The following is a 23,506-nucleotide window of genomic DNA, read 5'->3' as shown; positions in this document are numbered from 1 at the left end:
ATTCTTATAATAACCACACAATTTTCATTAATTATTTAAGTTCACTAACTGTATTAATAATACATTAACATAAAAAAGATCTATCATCATGGTAAGCCATTAATAAAGGTAGGTTTTGTTCGAGTCCTTAGGAATAATTTGGTTTTGACAGTTAAAATCCTAGTATATCAAACTTTGAGGGATGCCATTTTAGTCTTTTAAAGATTATTTTAATAGTTAGTAGCTAACGCTCCTGATTTGTAGTGATAATTAAATTCTAAATCTTACTAGACTGTTTAGACTGAAGTCACCTCCTGGAATGGTGCCTCTAAGAGAGTTACAGCAGCGTCACTGCAACTTTGATGCAGTGTGCTCCTGCTGTTTCTATGTTTGTTAGTAATTTTGTCAGAATTTCAGGGCTGGATTGAATCTAGAGGGAAAGGAAGGGGGCTATCTTCCCCTTTTTCAGACTCTGCTGCTATTGAGCAGAGAATGTTTTTGAGATGCATTTACTCTCAAAGTAAGAGTAGTAGACCTACTTCTCACCTCTCACTTCTTGAGTGAGGAAACAGGCTTAGAAAGGTGAATTGATATGTCTAAACCTGCCTAGCCCTACCTTTGGCCGAGTCACAAAACTGTCCCCTTTGGAATTCATTTCTCTGTCCCACCCCCATGTAGTTGTATGGTGTACCTATAAATTAAATAGGGAAAAATATGTACCATTGTGTTCTGTGTAGCATAGTTACTGATGGTGCCACCTGGTAGAGGATACTCACAATACTCATAAGAAAAACTTGATAGCCTCTTTATTTTTACTCATTTATCCTATAAATATTTGAGTATAGATGTGGTCTTTGCTTTAATGAAACTGATATGCTAGTGGGGGTCACATAAATTAGTAAACAGAATACACAAATAGTGCTAAATTGTTGTGCAGAAACCTAAAACAATACATGGAGATAGCAAGTTACATTAAGTGGTCAAGGGAGGTCTCTAAGAGGAAGCATTTAAGTTGGTACTATTGGCCAAGAGAAGCCATTCAGCCCAAATTCAGGGAACTTAACTTTTCAGGCAAAGGAGAATAGCTATGTACAAGCTTTGAGGCAAACAGGGGTGTTCTGTGCAAGGATCGGAAGGAAGAAGGTCATTGTGGGTGGAGAATTAATGAGTGAAGAAAATGGTGAGAAGTGACATAGGGACCAGGCAAAAAGGACTTTGACTCCCAAGTTAATTAGCTTGAAATTTATTCTATGTGTGCTTGAAAGCCACTGATGACTTTTAAATGGGAGAAACATCGTCTACTTTCCTTTTTTTAAAGTCCCCCTGCTTCTGGAACCTGGAATGTTCTGGAGTAGAAACAAGACAACCAGTTAGGAGGCTGCTGGTGTAGTTCAGGGTTTACATTAGATTGTTAGGTATGTTGATAGGTAAAGGTGGGGTTGGGGGAGGCACATGGGGTTTAATTTAGGGTTGGAGTTTGGAAAACTTACTAATATACAGGAAGGAGGAAGGGAGAAAGGACTCAGGATATTTCCAGATTTTTGTCTTGAGAAAATGGATAGTATCTTTACAGACATGGGAACGAGTATAAGTGAGATTTTGATAACTTCATGTATGAGTGTGGGCTTCATAAGAGGAGGTTTGCTGGAAGGCTGTAGGCAAGTATCTTCCTTTTCATGAAACTTTCACCCTCTGTAATGAGTTCTAAATTCGGCAGTACCCAAACTTCCTCCATGTAGGGGTTAAGCTAGATTTCTTTAAAGTGTAGTGTTTTTCAGATGTGAATTGATTTTAACTTAAGATATTCTGTAGAAGTACAAGAACAGGTTTTACTAAAGGGAGATAGTAAGAACAAGTAAACCCTGATGGGAGGCCAAGACTGCTGGTGTTTCCTAATCTTGTGTCACATCCATTCTTTGCAAGAGAACGCAGATTTCCTTGAAGCCTTGTTGACCCCTTTACAAGCTATTGGATTCATGTGGAAGATTATGACAGGTGAATCTTTAGTATAAGTATTAGCATGTGTATAGCATTTAATTGAGCAAGTATTTATCAAATGCTTACTCAGTATTAGAACTCGAAAGTCTGCTATGGGTAATAATAAAGTAACTTTTTTTTTTTCTTTAATAGCAAAAGCAGACATGTGTTAGTTTAAATTCCACGTCTATGTATTTGGTAAGCGGAGGCCTAAATAACACTGTTAATATTTGGGATTTAAAGGCAAAAAGAGTTCACCGATCTCTGAAGGTAAGCAACTTTAAAAGAAAAGCTTCACAGAAATAGGTATGTCACAATTTCTTTAAGATAGTTACCAAATTTTTCTTCTGAATTTTGAGTTTTTATGATAAAATAAGATGCTTTAGAATTAAAGTGAGATTTATTGCAGAAAATAAAGATGCTGTTTAGCCAAAAACTTAAATGTTTTATTTTTTTCTTTCATGTCTGTCATTAATGTGTATTAATGACATTTTTCTTTATCTTTTCACTTACTTGTACTCTTGTTTAAGTGAACCACTTCATTTTTTTTTACTTGTGGTTTTCTGTCTACAGAGAATATTTTTTAAACACTTTCAAAAAGTGAGTGGTTTTGCTTTGACAGTATTCATTTTAGTAGTTAGACTTGGGGATTTAGTTCTTTAGTATGTTTGGCTGCAGCTGTTTGTGTTACTTTTGTGTGTATGTTTTCATCTTGGTAATGGAGTAGTTTTTAAAATAATTTACTGTTTATGATTAGTGGTTTTTAAAATTTTTTCATAATTTTAATTTATTATTTTAATTGTGATAACATTAGAATTCTTCCCATCAGGTGTCACCATCGTCGGGTACCCACCAAATCACCCATAGTCCACACTGTAATCCTTTGTGCTTCCTTCCTTCTTTTTTCCTACTCCTCCCTGCAACCCCCACAACCTTCTTTTTGGATGCTTCAGTTCTATATTCAATTTTCAAGGTTTGCTTTTAAGGTTTTCTTTCTCTGTTTTTTAGTTTAGTTTCTCTATGTTCCATATATTAGTGGCACCACCCAGCATTTATCTTTCTCCTTCTTACTTATTTCATGTAGCGTTATTTCTTCCAGCTCCATCCATGTTGCTGAAAAATGGCATGAGTTTGTCTTTTTTGATTACTGAGTAATAAGAACACAAAAGCACTAGTTTGAAGGAACCTGTACCCCTATGTTCATTGCAGCACTATTTCCAATGACCAAGATATAGAAACAACCTAAATGCCCAAAAACAGATGAATGGATAAAGAAGATGTAGTTCATATACACAATAGAATTAGTGTTTTCTTATTTTTAAATAGTTTTTTGCAATTTTTAAAAAATAAAAATAACCCTCCCCATGAAAGCCTCAGATTATGATGAGTTTTTGGAATTCTGCTTTTCACTGTTGTCTCCTAGTATTTGGAAGTTCACCTTTAATGTTGCTTTCAGTTGCTATGTCTTTTTAAAATGTTTTAATGTGAAAACTTTAAAACATTTATACACACACAAAGACCTTCCTTTAACCCAGAACCCATATATTCATTATCTCACTTTTAACAGCCATCAACTCATGGCTGATATTTTGTCTTTGTTTTCATCTATTCTTTAGCCCTTACCCCACACTATGTTTGAAACCAGTACAGACATCATTATCGTTTTATTTTATATCTTAATATCACTGAGTTAATTCTTACAAGAGAAATGGCATATAGAAGAGAACCTTTTCTCTTAGCTGGGTTAAAATATAAACTTATAATTGCTGTTTAAAATATTAACTTGAGGGCTTCCCCTGGTGACGCAGGCGGTTGAGTGCAGCGCTGTGAAGCTGTCCGCAGCCTCTGCAGCGTGGTTTCAATCCCGGCCAGCCGGTGAGGATCCCACATGGTGCAGCATGACCTCTCCTGTTGACCTCTCCTGTTGCGCCCGCTGCTCCCCTCAGCAGCGTATTTCATCAGTCTGCCTGTTCTGTTCCCCTCTGTCTCTGGTGAATCCTCTCACCCTCCCACACGTCTGGCCTGTACCCCAGTTCTTGTATAAATAAAAATAAGTAAATCTAAAAAAATATATATTAACTTAAAAGTTCACTATTTTAGATATTAACTAAACTTACAAGTCTTGAGGAAAATTGAAAGTGGCTGAGGAGAAGCATAAAGAGTTGTCATTCAGGGCATCAATCCCATTTGGGAAATTAAGACATTGGAGTCTAGTGAGAATAGTTAATGAAAGTTGTTAGTTTTCATTCAGTTCTGTGCTAGCAACTGTACTTAACATGCTTTTTCTGTTTATCTCAGTAACTGTGCAGAGCAGGTAGTATTATTCTTACATACAGATTGAAATATTCAGTTATTCTTCAACTTTCCCACTTATTCCAAATAGTTTTTTTTTTTTCTTCGCAGTTTGAAACTCTGAGAATGCTTCATTTTTGCACTCATTCACTTAATAAGTATTTGACAAATTGTGGTAGGGGGAAATCTAATCTTTGTGCTTGTTCCCTTCTCTGCAGTTGTCTTCCTAGTAACAACACAATTTCTGGCACGTGGTAGATATTTAGTACATGCTTACTGGATGATTTATTTTCCACAGTTGAAATAAGGAAGGCACCTGCCTCTTAACAAAGTCATTGAAGTTGTATTGGACTCCCATGTCTTAATTTCCCAAATGGGATGGATGCATTAAATGGCCACTGTTTTCTTTTTACTTCTCCTCAGCCATTTGCTCCTAAGGATAACAATTGTTTCTTTGATTTAGAAAAGGAATAAATTGTAAGGAAACCTCTAAAAGTGCTTGAGGGACCATTTGAAAGTTACAATGGAATATTATAGTTCTACTTATCTATTAGATAAAAAGGTTAGTCCAGTTATATTATTATGACATCAAATTGTCAAAAACTATTCTCCCAACTCTAATCCCATTTTGTGTTCTGCTAGATATCTCTAATTTGATATTATAAAACAGTCCCTGTGAACTCAGTTGTTTAAAACCAAACAGTTTCTTTCCCACAAAATAGATTCTCCATTGGATTTGGGAAACAACCTAGTACAGCTTGAGAAAAGTAAGGCTTTGGAACTTGACTTGAAATTGAATCCTGGCCCTACTTTCTAGGAGTTATGTGAGCTTGCACAGGTTTCTTAATATATCTTGGCCTTTCTAGTTAACTTGCTTATAAAGTGGGAAAAATGACTTTGCCTCTCAAGATAACATATAAAGTACCATCTTTAACAGATATTCAGCAAATAGAAACTTCACTTATCATCTCTCAAACATGCCTTGTTCATTCTGGCTTTTGTTTTCTGCCCTCTTCCATTTTGCAATAGTTGGGTTTATTTCCCCTTACCCTAATTTATTTCTTATCCTTTCTTTAAGGTTGAACTCAAGCTATATTAATTCCATAAAGCTTCCTCTGTCAACTGAGTTCACAGTGCTGCCTCTTTCTCTTTGCCCTGACACTTTGCCTCCACCACTTATTTAGCATTCGTTCTGCCATTTTCATGTTAATTTAAGTGTCCTGTCTTCTCAATTGAACAGTAATACTCTCCAGGGCAGGTATGCTCCTAATAGTCAACTTGCCCTAAATGTTACTTGTCAGTGGAAGTGAATTTTTTAAGGTAGACATAATGCCATTTAGAAAATTACCTTTCCTTTCTGTCTCTTGTTTCAGAGCCTAATCATTACTATGGTTATGAAAAAAAAAAATCCCTGTTCCCTGAGAAGAGTTGGTGTTGATCAGATAGTTCTTACTCTCTTGAACAATTTTTTTAGGTAATTTGAAAAATACGTTAATGCAAATATTGGGTTGACAATTGTGGATTATTTACAAAGCATGAAGTTTACAAACACATGAAATGTACTGTTTGTAGCTTATGTTGCCCTGTACTTACTTTATTTCTTTCAGGATCATAAAGATGAAGTAACATGTGTCACATATAATTGGAATGATTGCTATATTGCTTCCGGATCTCTCAGTGGTGAAATTATTTTGCACAGTGTAACCACTAATTTATCTAGTACACCTTTTGGCCATGGTAGTAACCAGGTAAAGTATGGGTTTATTGAAAATAAAGTTGACTAAATTTTGAATATTCTTACATGAAACAATGAATAAGTCTTAAAATTAAATATTTTAAGTTTACATTACTTTGCTTGAAAAGCATAATTTCTAGTTGTTTTTTCCATGACAGTGTTTAAAAGTGTTCAAATGACTGTGGCATTTATCCCATTATAACAAAATATAAATAGTTGTTCGTAAGTTGAACTTGAGACATGAATATTAATCTTTCTATGATATAGTAACAGAAGTGTTGCATAGTTCAAACTGTCACTTATAAGACAGAAATTTATGTTCATAAATAACGCTGCTGGCAATGGCATTGTTGGGTGTGGGTAGGCACGGAGTAAATCGAGTTTTGTTTAAGTATATGATAAAGTATCATGTATTTCAGGTTAATTCCAGGAGTATTTAGGGAAACTTTTCATGAAGGAAAGTTAGTCAATTACATATTTTTCTTTATAAATAAGTAGTTTATTAAAAGTTATGGAAAGAATTAGTTTCTTAAACAAAACTAATACTTGGCTAACTTTTCATAAAATTGCCCATTGAAATATCCAATGAGGTGCAACTTTTTAAATCCTTTTTGTTGTAATAACTTTCTTTGACCATAGCTGTTAACATATAAAATACGGGAGCTCTTTACTTTTGAGAAGCAGTTTTTTAAATTACTATTTGAATAGTATATACTTAGTGTTTAAGGAAATACTTTTTTTAATTTAATAGCTATTAGAAATATATGAAAAGAAGTCTTTTCTCAAATTTCCCAAGTATTGGGGAAATTTGATATACATATAAATGATATAGGTGATGGATGTAAAGCAATTTTATTGTGATTCAGAACAGTGAAAGAAAACACTGTAATTGGGAATAAAATAGGAAAATTGAAGGAGGGGGGAATTAAAGCTGGGTCTAAAGCTTAATAGATTTTTTTGATTTGTTTTTACTACAGTAATATAAACTGTTCTCTGTGTCAGTTATTTGATTCTAACTTGTGTCAGGGGACTCTTCACATATCTATGGCTGTAGTTGGAACTGTCTTTTATTACTTTGTCCTCAATCATTATCCATCTTTGTGCGTTACATGGAAAAGATGCTCAATAAATCTGGGAATGGATGAATATATTTAGTGATAAAATTTTTAAACATTTTTTTTTTATTTTTGCATAGAAGAACTGGGGTGTAGGCCAGACGTTCAGGGGATGAGAGGATTCAACAGGGAAGAGTGGGGAATAGAATAGGCAGATTTACTGAAATACTGCTAGGGGAGCAGCCAGTGAGTCAGGAGAGTTCTGCTGGGCCATATATGGGTTAGCTCCCTGGTAGGGGATTGAACCCGGGCCGTAGTGATGATAGTGCTGAGAGTTAACCACTAGGGCACCAGGGAGGCCCCATAAAAATTTTTTTATTTTAATTATATTTTACATCATTCTTTTATTTTTGTGTGATGTATGCTTTCTCCTCTCAAGTGTAGTCCCTGTATAATTCCCATCACCAATGCACCTGTGTACCATCTTCCCTCCCCTGTTTTGGTCCCTCCTCCTCCCCTGCAGTGTCAATGATTTGTAGTTGCCTATTAAATTTTGTTTTTTAATTTATTATAATTTTTTTCCTTATCCCTTATTTTGTTTCCTTGCATTCCTCCTGTAGGTGAAACCATCCGATATTTTCTTTTTCTTTCTAGCTTATGTCACTGAGCATAATCTCTTACAGCTCCAGCCATGTTGCTGAAAATGGCATGAGTTTATCTTTTTTGATTGCTGAGTAATATTCCATTGTGTATATATTCCACATCTTGTTCCAGTCATCTATTTTTGGGCATTTGGATTGTTTCCATAGCTTGCCTGTTGTAAATAGTGCTGCAGTAAACATAGGGATGCAGGTATCCTTTTGAATTAATGTTTTTCCTTTGGGTAGATTCCTAGGTGTGGAATTGCTGGGTTATATGGAAGCTCCATTTTTAGTAGTTTGGGGAAGCTCCACACAGCTTTCCATAGTGGTTGAACCAGTTTGCACTCCTACCAGCAGTGTAGGAGATTTCCTTTTTCTCCACATCCTCACCAACATTTGTTGTTTCTTGTTTTTTTAGTATGAGTCATTCTCGCTGGTATAAGGTGGTATCTCATTGTTGTTTTGATTTGTATTTCTTGGATTACAAGTGATGTTGAACATTTTTTCATATGCCTATTGGCCATTTGCATTTCTTTGAAGAAGTGTCTTTTTAGCTTTTCTGCCCATTTTTTGACTGGGTTATTTACTTTGTTGAGTCAGGTCAGCTCTTTGTAGATCTTTGTTATCAGTCCCTTATCAGTAGTATTGTTTGCAAAAATTTTCTCCCAATCAGTAGGGTGTCTCTTTGCCCATTACAAAAATTTTAACAGGCTAATATAGAACTTTGGGAGAGGCATATTTTATGTCATACAAAGAAATGCAAAAATAGGGACAGTGTGAGAGAAAATTAGAAAGGTAAATATGAGCATAGTTTTGTGGGACTGTGAATGCCAGCACAAATATTGAGCTTTTATTTTGGAAGGCATTTAGGGAGCTAATCAGTTTTTTATTAGTTAAATGTCCGAATCATAAATTCCTTGAATTGAAAAAAGGTCTTTTGGAGGATATCTTGCTCTTTACATTTTATTAAGGATAAATGGTTTGCCATAGAAAATATAGAATATTGTCCTAAAAGTCGGAATTTATATTTTGTTATTTTGGTGATTTATATTTTGATAACAAAAACATAAATCCTAAGTCCATAGATACTGGAACTATTGTGAACATTAGAAAAATCTAATGTTCAAATGTCTTGCTTTTTAGTGAAATAATTTCTTTTTTAACTCAGAAGCATGACAAGTTTAGATTTATAAATTCTGGACTGACTTTACAATAACATAAAAATTAGGTCAGATACTGCTATATGGTTATCTGTATTATATTTTAGTTTTTATTTTATATTACTGGAAAGTTTTCTGATTAATACCAGATATGAAAGAATAGTCCTGGAAATGTTCTTGGCCTCACTATGTCTAAAATATTTAATTTTTTAAAATGGAGATATCACATAAATCAAGTGTGTATATCTTAAGTGAGGAGCTTAGTGAATTTGTATATATACATATACTTGCATAACTACTACCAAAATCAAGATACAGAACATTCCTGGCACATCAGTGAAACCCTCTTAATGTTTAGTTAGTCTTTCATTTTTCTTAAAAGAGTTGTGTATCTGACTTCTTTAGTCTTCACTGTGTTTACCTTGTTTTACTGAATGATAATTTCTGCTGTTTTAATACTGTGTAGGGTCCCATTATATGAATGTGCCAGTTTATCCATTCTGTTGTTAGTGGACATGAGTTATTTCTAGTTTTTAGCTATTACAATAAAACTACTATAAATATTCTTATACAAGTCTGTTTGCAAATACTCTAGTGAATTTGCTTTGTCTTAGGGTAGGTATAATGTTTTATTTTATTAAAAATTGCCAAAGAGTTTTCAAAACTTCTAAAATATCTTACACTCTTTTATACTTTCACAAACAGTTTATGTGCAATTCAGTTTCTTTGCAGTTTTGCCAGTACCAAGTGTTGTCTATCTTATTTTAGCCACTTTGATGGTTATATGGTATCTTATTTGGATTTAAATTGCATTTCACTATTTGAGTTGAACACTTTTTCATACACCTTCTTTTGTGAAGTGACTGTTCAAGTCTGTTCCTCATTTTTGTTCTGGGTCATTTATGTTTTTCCAATAGATTTATAGTCCATTATATATTCTAGATTTCTTGTATATGCATGTTTACATGTCTTTTATTTTTTGTAAGATTTATTTATGCATACAAGAGCTGGGGTACAGGCCAGTGATGCCGGGGGTGAGAAGATCCACCAGAGACAGAGCGGGGAACAGAACAGGCAGACTGACTGAAATACATACACTGCTGAGGGGAGCAGTGGGCAAGACAGGAGAGGTCTGCCTCGCCTTGTGGGTTGCTCCCTGGACGGCCTGGGATGGAACTTGTGCTGCAGAGGCTGTGAATTGCTCCATAGTGCGGTGCTTATCCCCTTGTGCCACCAGGGAGGGACTGCATATCTTCTTTTAGCTTACAGCTTGCTGTTTTACTTTCTTATTAGCCTATTTTAAAAAGTGAAAAGTTCTAAAATGCAAAGATATCTAGTCTAATATATTCTTTTATGGGTGCCACTTGAAGACTCTTGCTTGCCCCAAATTCTTAATGATAGTGTTCTGTTTTCTGTTTTTTTTATAGACAAAGCATTGTTGTTTTACCTTTCTTATTTATGCCTATTATGACCCATTCAAATTAATGTTTTTATGGTTTGAGATAGGGTTCAGCTTTTCATAGAGGTTTGTAATTACACCAGCATTATCTTTCTAGCTCAGGGACAGTTGGGTATGGAAGGATTTGAGAACCCGAGGTTTTGGAAACTTTGTAGTATTTTCTTGTCACTTTGTGAAAGAGTCCAAAATTTACTCATTTTTTTTTCACATTAAATAAAATTATCTTTTAAAGTTCTAAGTGGCAGATTGCTGTATTATTAATTTTCAAAGGATTTCATTGATTACTTTGCATAGTAAAATTGAATTAAATTTATCATCTAGTTAAGAAAAATAGTAATGCTCAGAACTTATCTCTTCTGCAAGGTCAGATAAAGCAGAATCTGAAATTTTCATGTTTCTGCTGCCTCCTGCTAGGGCAGTTGACATCTCTGTAGGATCTTTTGGTGCAGCTTTGCTTTGCCAGTCGCACATTTGGAGAGCTAGCTGTGTGAACTTGGGCCAATTATTTAACTCTTGAGTCTTCTTTTCCTTTTGTCAAGTAAGTGATAATTTACTTTCAGTAGAGTTTGTGAGAGAGAAGTGAACTTCATGTGAGCTTTTAATGATAATCATATCAATTAATTCATTAAAATAACTTTTTGTGATTTACTTCCCCAAACTGGTTTCAACATGGTTAGGTCAAATGAGTTTTCCTTGCAAATCCTCACTGATTTACCAGGTAGTTGTAACTTGACCTCATATTTTGTGCTTTAAACCCACTTAGAATAGGAGAGCATTAAAGAAAGTGAGGAAATTGAACTGGTATGTGTACTTTGCTTTTCCGTGCAACATATGGTTCTATATATTTGTTAATACTGTTTTATTTTCCTCTCTACAATTAAAACAGAGTGTGGGCTAGGAAATACCAGTTGTTATCTGAGTATGTAAGTATGTTGTCATAGTTTTCTTAGGAAAGTAAGTTTTCATGATTCTACATATTCTGTTTCCCTTTTAAAGTTAGTGGTATAATTGAAATCTTTGGACTGTTTTTTAAATCTGTTTGTCCTAGAAATGATTTCATTATTTTTTTCTATTGTTACCAAAAATATAGAATTGCTATTTAAGCATTCATTTAAAATATTTTACAAAGATTCCTCAAAATTCATTTAAGATTTCAAATATATTAAATAAGATTTAATTGAATTAATATAAACTGTTACTAGCCCAATTTCTATGTTGATCAGTTTTATTTTAGATAAGGTCTAGATTACTGAGAAAAGTAGTGGCTAGGTTGCATCTGACAATTAAATTGAAATCATCTGTTTTATTTCTATTAATACTCAAGAATTTGAAATCTTTAAAATTTATCAAATTGATTTCTTAGTGAAAGTGACAGAACCATGAAGTCTCATTGAATCTGCATTATACTGAATTTCATATTGGAAATGAGATTGCCTGAATATATTTAGAATCTTACTTTGAAGTGTCTGAACTGAATTGAAGCTATTAGTTTTATGTGGATCACAGTGTCTTTCTGCAGGGGAAAAAGAGCCCCCTCTTTCTGCAGAACTGCTGGGCTGACAAGACTTCTTAGACTATAATTGCATGTCACTATTTGGCAAGTTCAGCGACTTAGGCTCACAGATAGGTTAACTTGTGCTGCATTTCTCATATGGTTGCCATTTTCAAAGCAGTTAACAACTGGATCTATTTTATTGATTCCTTAGATTTAAAAATGATCTGTAAATGTAGTAGGCTTTCTATGAGGTTTTAAGTATGATATATTTGATATATGTTAAATCCATTTTCTTAAATTTTTGTTATTTTAAGTATAGATTTTGTAAGCCTGTTTTTTAATGACCACATAATATTTCATTGTTCAAATACCACAATTTACCTAAACAGTTCTGTATCGTTTTAGTCATTTTCCAAACTTGTATAATCGTAAGAAATACTATGTGTTAATATTGTTTCCATTAAGTATATGTTTTCTGCTTTTGACTTTTTTTTCTTTGAGGTTAGAAGTTTTCTTTCAATGTAACTGAATAAGCAGGCATCTTTCCTAGGGACACTTAAGTATGTTAGACTATCATATTTGTCCTTAGTGCCTGATGACAATTTAAATATTTTTTTTTCCTTGTTCATTTTCCCTGGATATCCAAAGAATATTTTTTTCTTCTTTAATGTCTATTAATTTTACTAGACTATGTTATTGTATTTTGTATTGCTATTCATAGGTAGATAGTGTGCTCATTTAATGTCATTTCACATCTTTTCTTTTTTCAGGGAAGTTTTCTTGTATAATAGTTTTTAGTCCTTGTTCTTTTCCCTATGTTTATTTTTTCCTTTGTCGGATCATTGCTTATCTTCAGTGGTTTACTACTGTCTCTGAAATCATTTCAAATTTTTTCCTTGCTTTTGATTTTCAAAAATTCTTTCCTGGGCCTCCCGGGTGGCGCAGCGGTTGAATGCTGGGCTATGAAGCTGCCCGCAGCCTCTGCAGCACCAGTTCGATCCCCAGCTGCCGGCAAGGGTCCCATATGGCGCACAGACCTCTCCTGCTGCACCCGCTGCTCCCCTCACCAGTATACTTCGTCGGTCTGCCTGTTCTGCTCCCCTCTCTGGCTCTGGAGATTCTCTTACCCTCCCACGCTTCTGACTGTACCCAGTGCTTGTATAAATAAATAAATCTTAAAAAAAAAATATTTCCTTTATACTTATCTTTAAGGTACTATCTGTTGTGTTTATTCATTCTTGTATTCCTTCTAAATTAGCACTCATTTTTGAAACATTAAAATTTTTCTTTTCCAAATTCTGACATCTTATTTCCAAAGTTTCTACTTCTGAATTATGTTGTTTTTAAATGTCTTGTGTCATTTTGTTTCTTTGGTCATCTGTTGAGAAGGTCTTTCTCCTTGTTCTCTGTTCTTATGATCACTTTGTATGGGATTTATATGTGAAGAGATAACATCTAGATAGAGATGGAATTCAGGGTGTCTTGTGGTTTTAGGTTTTCTTTTTTTTTTTTTTTGCTTTTAATTTTTTTTTTTAATTGAGGCAATGTTGGTTTACATTGTTGTTGGTATTTTGGTGGTGTAGGGTTCTTTCGCCCTACCTCCTTTCAGGTGTAGTTGCTATAATGCTCCCACCACCTTGATACCCAGAGTTTACCACCATAGTCCATTGTGCTCCCTCCCCACTTTGTTCTTGTCTCTCCCTCTCCTGCCCCTTCTCCCCCACTGTATGCCTCAGCTCTATAGTCAGCTTTCAAGGGTTAATTTTTTTCTTTATTTGACCCTTTGTTTGATTTCTTGATATTCCGAATATAACTGGCACAATGTGATAGGTATCTTTCTCCTTCTAACTTATTTCACTAAACATAATCCCTTCCAGTTTTGTCTGTGTTGCTGCAAATAGCGTAAATTTATTATTTTTTACTGTTGAGTAATACTACTTCTCCTTAATCCACTCATCTATTTTTGGGCATTTAAGTTGTTTCTATAGCTTGGCTATTGTAAACAGTGTTGCAGCAAGCACAGGAGTACAGCTTTCCTTTTGAGTTAATGTTTTTGATTCTTGGGGTAGGTACTTAGGAGTTGAATTACTGGCTCATATGGTAGATCGATTTTTAATCTTTTGAGGAACCCCAATACTGTTTTCCCTAGGGGCTGGACCATATTTCATTCTCACCAGCACACACCCTCACCAGCGCTTGTTGCTTCTGGTCTTTTTAACATGGGCCTTGCGCTTAGGTGTGAGGTGTTATCTCATGTGGTCTTGACTTGCATTTTCCTGACAATAAGCAATAATGAATATTTTTTTTCATTTACCTGTTGGCCATCTATATGTATTCTTTGGACAAATGCCTATTTAGCTCTTCTGCCCATTTTTGTTGGGGGAGAGGGTTTCTTTTAATTGAGTTGCATGAGTTCTTTGTAGATCTTCTGTATCAGTCCCTTGGCAGATGCATGATATGCAAATGTTTTCTCCCATTGAGTGGGGTGTCTTGTTTTAGTCATGGCTTATTTGACTGCAGAAGCTTTTTGTATAGTTTAATATGGTTCAGTGTATGTTTTCCTTGCTGTTGGAGACGAATCTGCAAAGAAATCACTGAAGCTTATGTCATGAAGTGTTTTGCCTATGTTTTCTTATATGTATTTTATGGTTTCAGGTCTTAACTACAAGTCTTTTATCCATTTTGAATTGATTTTTGTATATGGCTTGAGATAATTGTCTGGTTTTATTCTTTTGCATGCTACTGTCCAGTTTCCTCAGCACCATTTGTTGAAGAGACTTTCCTTGTTCAGAGTGTCTTTTCTAATGTCACCAAGTTCCCTTTTGTTTTCAGGTAGTTAAAAATAAAAGGTGACTTGCTTTCTAAGGTGGACTGGCTTTGTTCCATTACCTTGCTTGCATGGAACCTTTGCTTTTCTCACCTTGTTGCCTCATCCTGTTCACCTTTGTTTCTATTCCTAGCATTGTCTCCTAGATGTCAGTCCCTGACCTGCTGAGAGGAGTTTTGGATGGTCCATTTTGAGAGTTTACTGGGGCTAAACTGCTCTAGCCCTTCAGTCTTTTCTGTAGACTTCTTCCACTAGTGCAGGGGAGTTTACTGTTTTCAGCTGATGTGTGAAAATGACCACAGTGCTTTCCTGTAAATAACTTTTATCTATTTTGCACTTCTCCTGTGTTCACATCTGTCTCAGACTTCTTGTTGTTTCCCTTTGCTTCCTTCTGCAAAGATACTAATATTATGTTATTAATAGCTAATATATATTACTTTGAAAATATCTTTAAAGTAGAATGAACTTTTAATGTTTAACATTTTAATATCCAAAAGTTAGTGGTTTCAAATCCTTTTGGAGTGTGAAAGAACTAAGTAAAATAAACAAACCCTCCTAAGATTTGGCTTCTTTGACTTATGCCAGTTTTATCTGGGATTTATGGAGAGCTGATATCTACCTACTAGAGCCGGATTCATTGCTTGATTCAGGAATATAATTTAACTGTTTGAAAGAGTGGCACATTCAGTTTCCCACTCTTGTGGCGCCTACTTAATTTCAATAATTATAATGCTGTTCCTTTACAGAGAAAAATTAGGTCAAATACAAAATATTTAATTCCTATCATATGAAATGATAATGTCAAAACAGCTTTGCAAGGAAAAAAACTGCAGATCAGTTTCAGCTAGTTTTCACAATACGACAACCTATTTACTCAAACTAGATCTTTGTTTATTCCGGTCCAGCAGAAACTAGAAAGAGAGAATGTCTCCACAGCCCCCTGGGAAGGGTGTTTAGAGAAAGGACAGCTTTGCCCTCAGGCTGATACTTTTCAAAGAATATGGTTACAATCCATCCCCAGTCTAGAGTGTTGCCAAACCTCCTTTGGTTTAATTTCAATTAGGCTGCAATTGTTAAATTGCCAAGGCATCAGGTACTCACGTTCAAACAAATATAACCAGATATTTTAGTTATATTTAAAAAATAATCATGAAATATTATTGGTTATTCTCTCCCCAGTATTTCCTTATATTTGTTTTGTGATTTTTTTCTGTGACTAGCACATTTACTGTGAATTTTCTAATCCTGATGTATTAACATAATTAATCTCAATGTATTGTGTAGTTACTCTGACAAAGAAGCAATTGAGGGCCTCCCCAGTGGCGCAGCGGTTGAGCGCTGGGTTGCAAAGCTGCCCTTGACCTCTGCGGCGCTGGTTCGATTCCCGGCTGCTCCCCGGCCACCGGAGGAGGGTCCCACATGGTGCGCAGACCTCTCCTGCCGCCCGCTGCTCCCCTCAGCAGTGTACTTCGGTCCTTCTGCCTGCTCTGCTCCCCGCTCTGGCTCTGGTGAATTCTCTCACCCTCCCGCGCTTCTGACTGTACCCAGTGCATGTATAAACCAAAAAACAAAACAAACAAACAAATAAATAAATAAATAAGACATGCCTCTAGAAAATTAAAAAAAAAAAAAAAAGAAGCAATTGAAGTAGTTCTCCTTCAGGGTAATAAAATCATGGCAAATATTCAATTACTAGAATATTGGGGGTCATGTTATTGCCCAGTAAATGATTTTACAGTTGTCACAATTGAAACCTATAGGTCTATATGCCAGAAATTCTAAATGCCATGTGGTAGTGTGATTAACTATTACTTATATAGTTTATAGAAAATGTTTTTACAAATGCTTGCAATTACATAAAATGTACTTTTATTTTTATAGTCTGTTCGACACTTGAAGTACTCCTTGTTTAAGAAATCGCTACTGGGCAGTGTTACAGATAACGGAATAGTAACCCTCTGGGATGTGAATAGTCAGAGTCCATACCATAACTTTGACAGTACACATAAAGCTCCAGCTTCAGGCATCTGTTTTTCTCCTGTCAATGAATTACTGTTTGTAACTATAGGCCTGGACAAAAGAATCATTCTCTATGACACTTCAAGCAAGAAGTAAGTGTGACATGACCATTTCTTAGTTTTGTAATAAATAACTACTATTAGGCATGTTGTTTTATTTTTCTAGACCAGTGATTAATCTTTAGGAGATCTCAAGTTTGTGTACTTTATTTGTAGTAAGACAGAATTTTCTTTTCCTTCCCATGCTGAAAAAAATGGTGAGGCTTGGATATATTCTTTAGCATGCTTCTAGACGGTGAATGTTGAGGCACTGCCTCAACACATACTATTCTTTTTTCAAAATACAGCTAAATACCTGTCTTTTTAAAGCACTCTGATTAATTTGCTTTATAGCAATTCATTATCTAGAGCAGGGTTTCTTATTTTGGACTGAATCATTCTTGGTTGTGGGGGGTTGTCCTGGATATTATAGGATATTTAGCAACATCCCTGGCCTCTAACCACTAGAAGCCAGTAGCACATCTCCCTGCCGACCCTCAATTGTGGCAAAATTTGCCCTCAGTTGAGAACCACTAATCTAGAGGTAAAAGGTAAAATTGGTAAAATACCAATCTTTGAGGTATCAGGGTCCAATTGTGCCTTCTTACAGTTCTAAATGTGCTTGCTAAGCTAAAATTTAAGAAAACTGCAAGAGTGTTACAGGTGTATTTGATACACTTAATACCTAAAGGATGTATGGTAGAAATGGTAATGTTACTATGTTACTATTAAGGAAGGGCCTACTATCAGTCTTGTTAAAAGTTTACTGGTACTTGTTTCAGAATCTTTTTTTTTTTGTTTGTTTAAATTCTTTTTTTGAAACTCTTTTCTTTTTGGAAATAATTTACTGAGAGGCCTAAGAATCAATATACCTGTCCTCTTTTATCCAAGCCACTCAGCAAAACACTCAGCATTAGCACATCAGTTTCCATATTCCTGTACTAGCTTCCTGAGGATCAAGACACATTTATTCTGTTAGCTCTTTGGTCAAGAGATGCACAACTAAGAACAAAGTAGCAGCTGCTCCCCTGTGAAAGGTCATAGTCCTCTTGAGGCCTTAGCAGTCAATAAATGGAAAGGGCATACTGAGCGCCTCCTTCACTCTGAGGCTACAGCCCTTGTTCGTGGGGTAATACCCAGGAATTCTGTCACATTCACTGTCAAAGTAATAATTACTAAAAGAAGTAGGTGCTGCTTCTAGAATATGTAGAATGTACCTATTAAAAATAAATAGAAAAATAGGATGGAGTATTCAGCTCCTGTAAATGCTATTACATTAGAAATGTCTCTAAGTCTAATTCTAATTTTTCTGCTTTAAACAAATATTTACAATGTATATGTAATATTTGCTGGATTCCAAGTAACTTTAGTTCTGACATAGTATTTTATGTGTCATAGAAGGTTATTCCTTTACATATACTTTATTCTCCTTTCCAAAGACTAGTAAAAACTTTAGTGGCTGACACTCCTCTAACTGCAGTTGATTTCATGTCTGATGGAGCCACTTTGGCTATTGGATCTTCCCGTGGGAAAATATATCAATATGATTTAAGAATGTTGAAATCACCAGTTAAAACCATCAGTGCTCACAAGACATCTGTGCAATGTATAGCATTTCAGTGTTCCACTTCTCTTTCTAAGGTAAGATATTTTCTTTCTTTTCAACATTTTTCATTTTACTAAATAAATCAAACTGTGAAAATTATATGTTGTCATTAAGCACCATATTGTTTCCTTCATAATCATGTTTATATAAAAGAATTGTAAATAATTGTAGCACAAAGCCATAATATTTAGTTTTAAAACTTTTGTTTATTCAATTTCAATTCTTGTTTCTTTTCAAAAGTATCTTAAAAGGGTTTTTTTTTTTTTTTTTTTTTTTTTTTTTGTTCAGAGGGAAATTCATTTATGCCAGCAAACTTATGATTGCATGGAAAAATATAGGTATTTTTTAATCTTAGAGGGAATCATAAAATATTAATATATAATAGGGAACATTAGAAACCTGAGCTCTTAAATATTCCATTATATTTCAGTCAAGTTTAAATAAAGGGTGTTCAAACAAGCCCACCACTGTGAACAAACGAAGCATTAATGTGAGCACTGCTGGTGGAGGAGTTCAGAATTCTGGAATTGTCAGAGAAGCAGCCATCACTTCCATAGCCACAGTTCTACCACAGCCCATGACAACAGTTGGTGGGAAAGGAACAGCTGCTGTTCAAGACAAAACAGGTAAATGTTGCTTATGGATAGTATTTGAAATCTCCCTCCTTATCCACCCCCAAATATATACAATTAGCACTTTATCAAGAACCTAGAAATCAAATTCACCTGATACTTAGGTAAAATTTTTAGCAGATATTATTGAAGAAGTAAAAATTTTAACTAAAGCTAAATATTTTTATAAAAATTAATGAAAACCACTTATTCTGTTGAGCTAAATTTTTGTTATAAGAAATATTATCCTAAAAAGAGATTAATGCCAACTCAGAAATTATTTATCCTTACTACCACTATAGAATAGATGACTCACTATTGAGATTAATTCAGATTAATCAGTAGAGAATATGAGACTTTGATGCTATCATTATGATTTGATCTCTGAGTTAAAAAAAAAGCTATTAATGAATGGCTCCTTCTGTTTCACATTTCAGAATGGAGTGTAAGTCAGGTATTGAAAGGAATACATTAAGGGGCTGAATAGTACTTGGCACGTACTAAGCAGTATATTGGTAGTTTGTTAGATAAAAATAAGTGAAAATGTATGCGTTTTTCAAATACTTTCTTTTATACTGCTAATCATATTGATACAATGGTTCTGGAGGAAGAATTCATTCAGACTTTATGATGATATAATACGATGAGCTTATCCTTACATGTTGTGGAAGATATCCTTTGTCCCTTGTAAAGATCACATTTCATAAATTCCAAAAAAAATCTTGTTTTTATTTAAAGAAATTATGCTATATTGTCAACTTGCAGCAGATATTTTTCAATTTATGTGATATACCAGTATGTTTCTAAAATATTCTCATTAGAAATGGATGTATCCCTCTCTTTTTTAATTTTCAGGACAACTTCTTGACTTTGCCAGAAATATTTGCTGGTGCCTTCTCAGTATGGATCTACTCTTTCCAGTAGAATCAAAACTTTAATTTGTTGGACTTGATAGTATGGAATGATTTTTTTTTCAAAAAGTATAGTCACTAAAATTTTTCTCTGCCTATATATCATCTTTACATAAAAATCACTCCATATTATTAGTCCTTATTTAAGAAGTGCTGGAATAAACACTAGTATGATCTACTTAGAAGAAATTCTTTTTGAAATACAGCTTTTTGAATAGTAATACTCTTTTTGAATATTTGCTAAGATGTTGAATTAACTATATTATGAAAATTGCTATTTTAAAAATTTAGTTTGTTCATAATACTCAAATTATTCTCTCATTTACTGTAAATTTTCTGAAGTCTCATTGCTACATAGTTTTTAATAAGGTGACTCATGCTTAAGAATGACAGCATTAATTAGGAAGTGAAAGACTTGGGTCTGTAGGGTCCCAATTAATAACTTTTGACTCATTAGAAAAGTTTCTTATAAAATGAATATTTGTTCAACACACAACAAACACACACACATACACACACCCATTGCTAGTAACAAAGAGTTAGAAATTTTTGTTTATTAATTTTGAAATGATTATAAAGTTTCTATAATAGAACTCCTGAGCTCTAGTATACCACTTAGCAGATTCACTATTTTATAAATTGTGCCACATTTGCTTCATCATTGCCTCTGTCTCCAGTACACATACAGACACAGGCATCTTTTTCTCCTTTGAAACATTGGAAGTATGTTAAACTTAAGTTTGTCACTTGCTGCTAAGTACCTGGGTGATTTGGACAGTTTTTTTAACTACTCTGACTCTTGTAGATTTTCCTTTTCCAAAGGTAATATTTAACTTTTTAGGTTATTGTATAAATCCAAGAAAAATACCGAGTTCCACTCAGTAAATTATGATGTTATTAATACCTTTATCATCACTACCGTTATTACTATTACCAAAGTTATTTTAAGCTTCTTGGAAAATAAATCTCAGGTTTGAAAAAAGTTCATGTTGGATCTATTGAAGGCATCCCGATTTAGTTATTGAAAAGAACCTCTACAGACTTGTTGCTAGTGTTCATTTTCAGTAAGAAATACCCATTTTCAAATGATACCAAGCTTCTGTTTTTTAAAGTTCTATAGGCTAGAATTAGGTAATCACAATGTTGAGGACCTGTGTCCATAAAGGAGAGGGGATTTCTTCTTACCACAGTTTAACTTTTTGTGTAAGCAGTCACTTATATGATGGTGGGGTGCAAATGTTTGGTTATATTATAACTTTCTATCAGGTGTTAGCAACGTTTATTTCATTAGCCATACTTGGACATTTTTGGATATTTAAGCTCTTCTTTATTCCTATCCCTGCATTTTAATTTTCATTTGGGACCAAGATAACAAATAAAACACTTTAAAATTTAATACAGTAATATTCTACCAATTCAAATGCCAGACTTTCATTAAAGCTCTTGAATCTCTTGAACTAATTCTTAGCTAAAATGAGCAAGAAGCTACTGAGCCTTCAATTTGTGTCACAGAGCTCCTGCCCTAAAGCCACACATTATATACTGACATGGCAAATGTAGACCTGCATGCCTCTTTATTGTTGTCTACCATACTATTTTTTTATGAGTTTGGTATTTTGATGTCTTTCCTCTTGGTAAACTACTGTTAGGGTAGTGAAGTCCTTGAGGTGTATAAGGCTGAGAGATACTTTAAGCCTCACAGTTAGTGAACGTAAAGATAGGAGATAGGGAAAAGAGAACCATTCACTGCAAGTTGGGGAAAGAAAATAACATTACTTGAATCATGCTATTTACCTTACAGACTTCTTTTTTTATTTGTAGATGATGATAAGAGTGATATATATCTTTTATATAATATGTAATATATTTATTACATATATATGTTATATATTTTTTACATAGTATATAATAAAAATAATACTAAAAGTTAAACTGTGTTCTGTGAAAGGGAATTATGGTATCTAAAACAAATAATTTTAGAAAATTTCCATCAAAATCACTAAATTAAAGTGGTGGTGTATGAATAAGTTATTTGCTTTTTAAGAATCCTGCATTACATGAAAATAATGGTTAATGAGCTGTTGTTACATTCTGTTTTCTTTTCTTGATGCTCACAGTTATATTACCAGCAATGTGTTAATGCCTTAGTTTTTATAACCTAACTTCTGATGATAAATTTATTTAGATATAATACTTATTTTTATATCTAATTGTTTTAAGGTTTGCCTCGAAATATAAACACAGATATTTTATCTAAGGAAACAGACAGTGGAAAAAATCAGGATTTCTCCAGCTTTGATGATACTAGAAAAAGTAGTTTAGGTGACATGTTCTCACCTATCAGAGATGGTAAGTCTGTTCAGATCAGAGGATTATGTTCCCTTGCTATTAGTCATTACATTTCTATTCTGGCTAAAAGATGTGGGTAATAGCTTCAGTCTAATGGTGTTCCTGACAGTTCGCTAATTTTCTCAATCCCTGGAGTGGTATCTTTTCCTTTGCCCTGATATTTCCAATGTTATTCCAAAATATACTCTGGTAATTTTCACATGGGAAACAGCAAACAGCTCTCAAGCTAGCATTTAATTTCCACAGAAGTTTCTTAAAGTAAGTTTTACCTCCGTAGGCAATCTTTTACTTCTATTTCTCTTTCTACATAAATCTTAAAATCATGAATATTTTCATTGGTAAAACGTATCTTCGTCACTTAAAAAAAAGTTTCTTTGATTATAAGTAATTATTATTTATTAAATGTTTTCATGGAGAACTATGACTAGGTTATAGATTGCCTCATCTTTTAAACTCTGTATTAAAGTACCACATACCTGTTACAGTCTATGCTAATGATAGTTAACATGTATCATTATATATCAATAATGATACAGGTAACACTGTACCCAGTGGGGAGCTTTGGCTTATGACAACTCCTGGAATAACTTTTAAATTGTAGAATGTAGGAAGAGCCTTTTAGAAGTGTTGAAGTTATAAGTGTAGTCCTCTTTCATGGTTTTTAAGAGAAAATGAATAAAGGATAAAAATTCATCTTCAATTACTTTTGATGTTTTAAAAAATGATTAGAAATTGAGTCACATGTTCTTCATTTATTAAAGTTTAGTGTTTTTAATAAGAAACTTGGATACTAGAAAAAATACTGGTCTTCATTGTCAAGCAATTTGTGTTTTAATCTCAAGATAAAAGTATTTAGATAAAAGACTTATGCCTCAGTATATCTTTTAAAAAAGAAAGTTTCTGCTTTTTTAAAGAGAATACTAGTAACTTTTAAAAGTTATGTTACTAGGTATATATACATCCAAGAGATGGATGGATGGATAGGTGAATGGATGATATTCCTACTAAAATGATAGTCATGTATGATAATATATTATCCATTTGAAGTCCTGGTGAATTGTTTCATGACCTTTGCCTATTTATTAATCTGTTAAAACTGAGTTTATTAAATGGTAAGGAGTATTACAGTGTTTTAATATGCTTATACTTATTCTAAAATTGAAATGCATGTTAAGAAGACCTTATATTATTTCTAACATTGCATTGCTTGCAAAATATTTTTCCAATATTTCAGATGATCTTCAAAACAATCGGAGGTGAGGACCTTGTCCTCACTATGTAGGTATAGAAATTGAAATGTAATTGTAGTAAAGTTTTATCCAAAGTCACAAAGCTATTAAGTGGTATAGGTA

At 33.9% G+C, this 23,506-nt stretch overlaps 1 protein-coding gene across 3 annotated transcripts in view; it reads left to right on the top strand.

Annotated features, from left to right (window-relative positions):
- NEDD1 (NEDD1 gamma-tubulin ring complex targeting factor) overlaps positions 1 to 23,506 on the top strand; it is a 38,808-nt gene that overhangs the window by 6,596 nt on the left and 8,706 nt on the right. For all 3 annotated transcript variants that reach the window (XM_037513822.2, XM_037513825.2, XM_037513824.2), the window contains 6 exons: positions 2,110 to 2,226; positions 5,856 to 5,996; positions 16,502 to 16,731; positions 18,117 to 18,318; positions 18,714 to 18,909; positions 22,026 to 22,154. In XM_037513822.2, the coding sequence (XP_037369719.1) occupies positions 2,110 to 2,226; positions 5,856 to 5,996; positions 16,502 to 16,731; positions 18,117 to 18,318; positions 18,714 to 18,909; positions 22,026 to 22,154 (1,015 nt within the window). The remainder of the gene's footprint in view (positions 1 to 2,109; positions 2,227 to 5,855; positions 5,997 to 16,501; positions 16,732 to 18,116; positions 18,319 to 18,713; positions 18,910 to 22,025; positions 22,155 to 23,506) is intronic.

Source organism: Talpa occidentalis, unplaced genomic scaffold, assembly GCF_014898055.3.
Source record: "Talpa occidentalis isolate TD23 unplaced genomic scaffold, MPIMG_talOcc4v2.1 talOcc4.16, whole genome shotgun sequence".
NCBI lineage: Eukaryota > Metazoa > Chordata > Mammalia > Eulipotyphla > Talpidae > Talpa > Talpa occidentalis.
The sequence above is the reverse complement of the archived record's forward strand: the minus strand, read 5'-3'. Positions and strand labels throughout refer to the sequence as shown.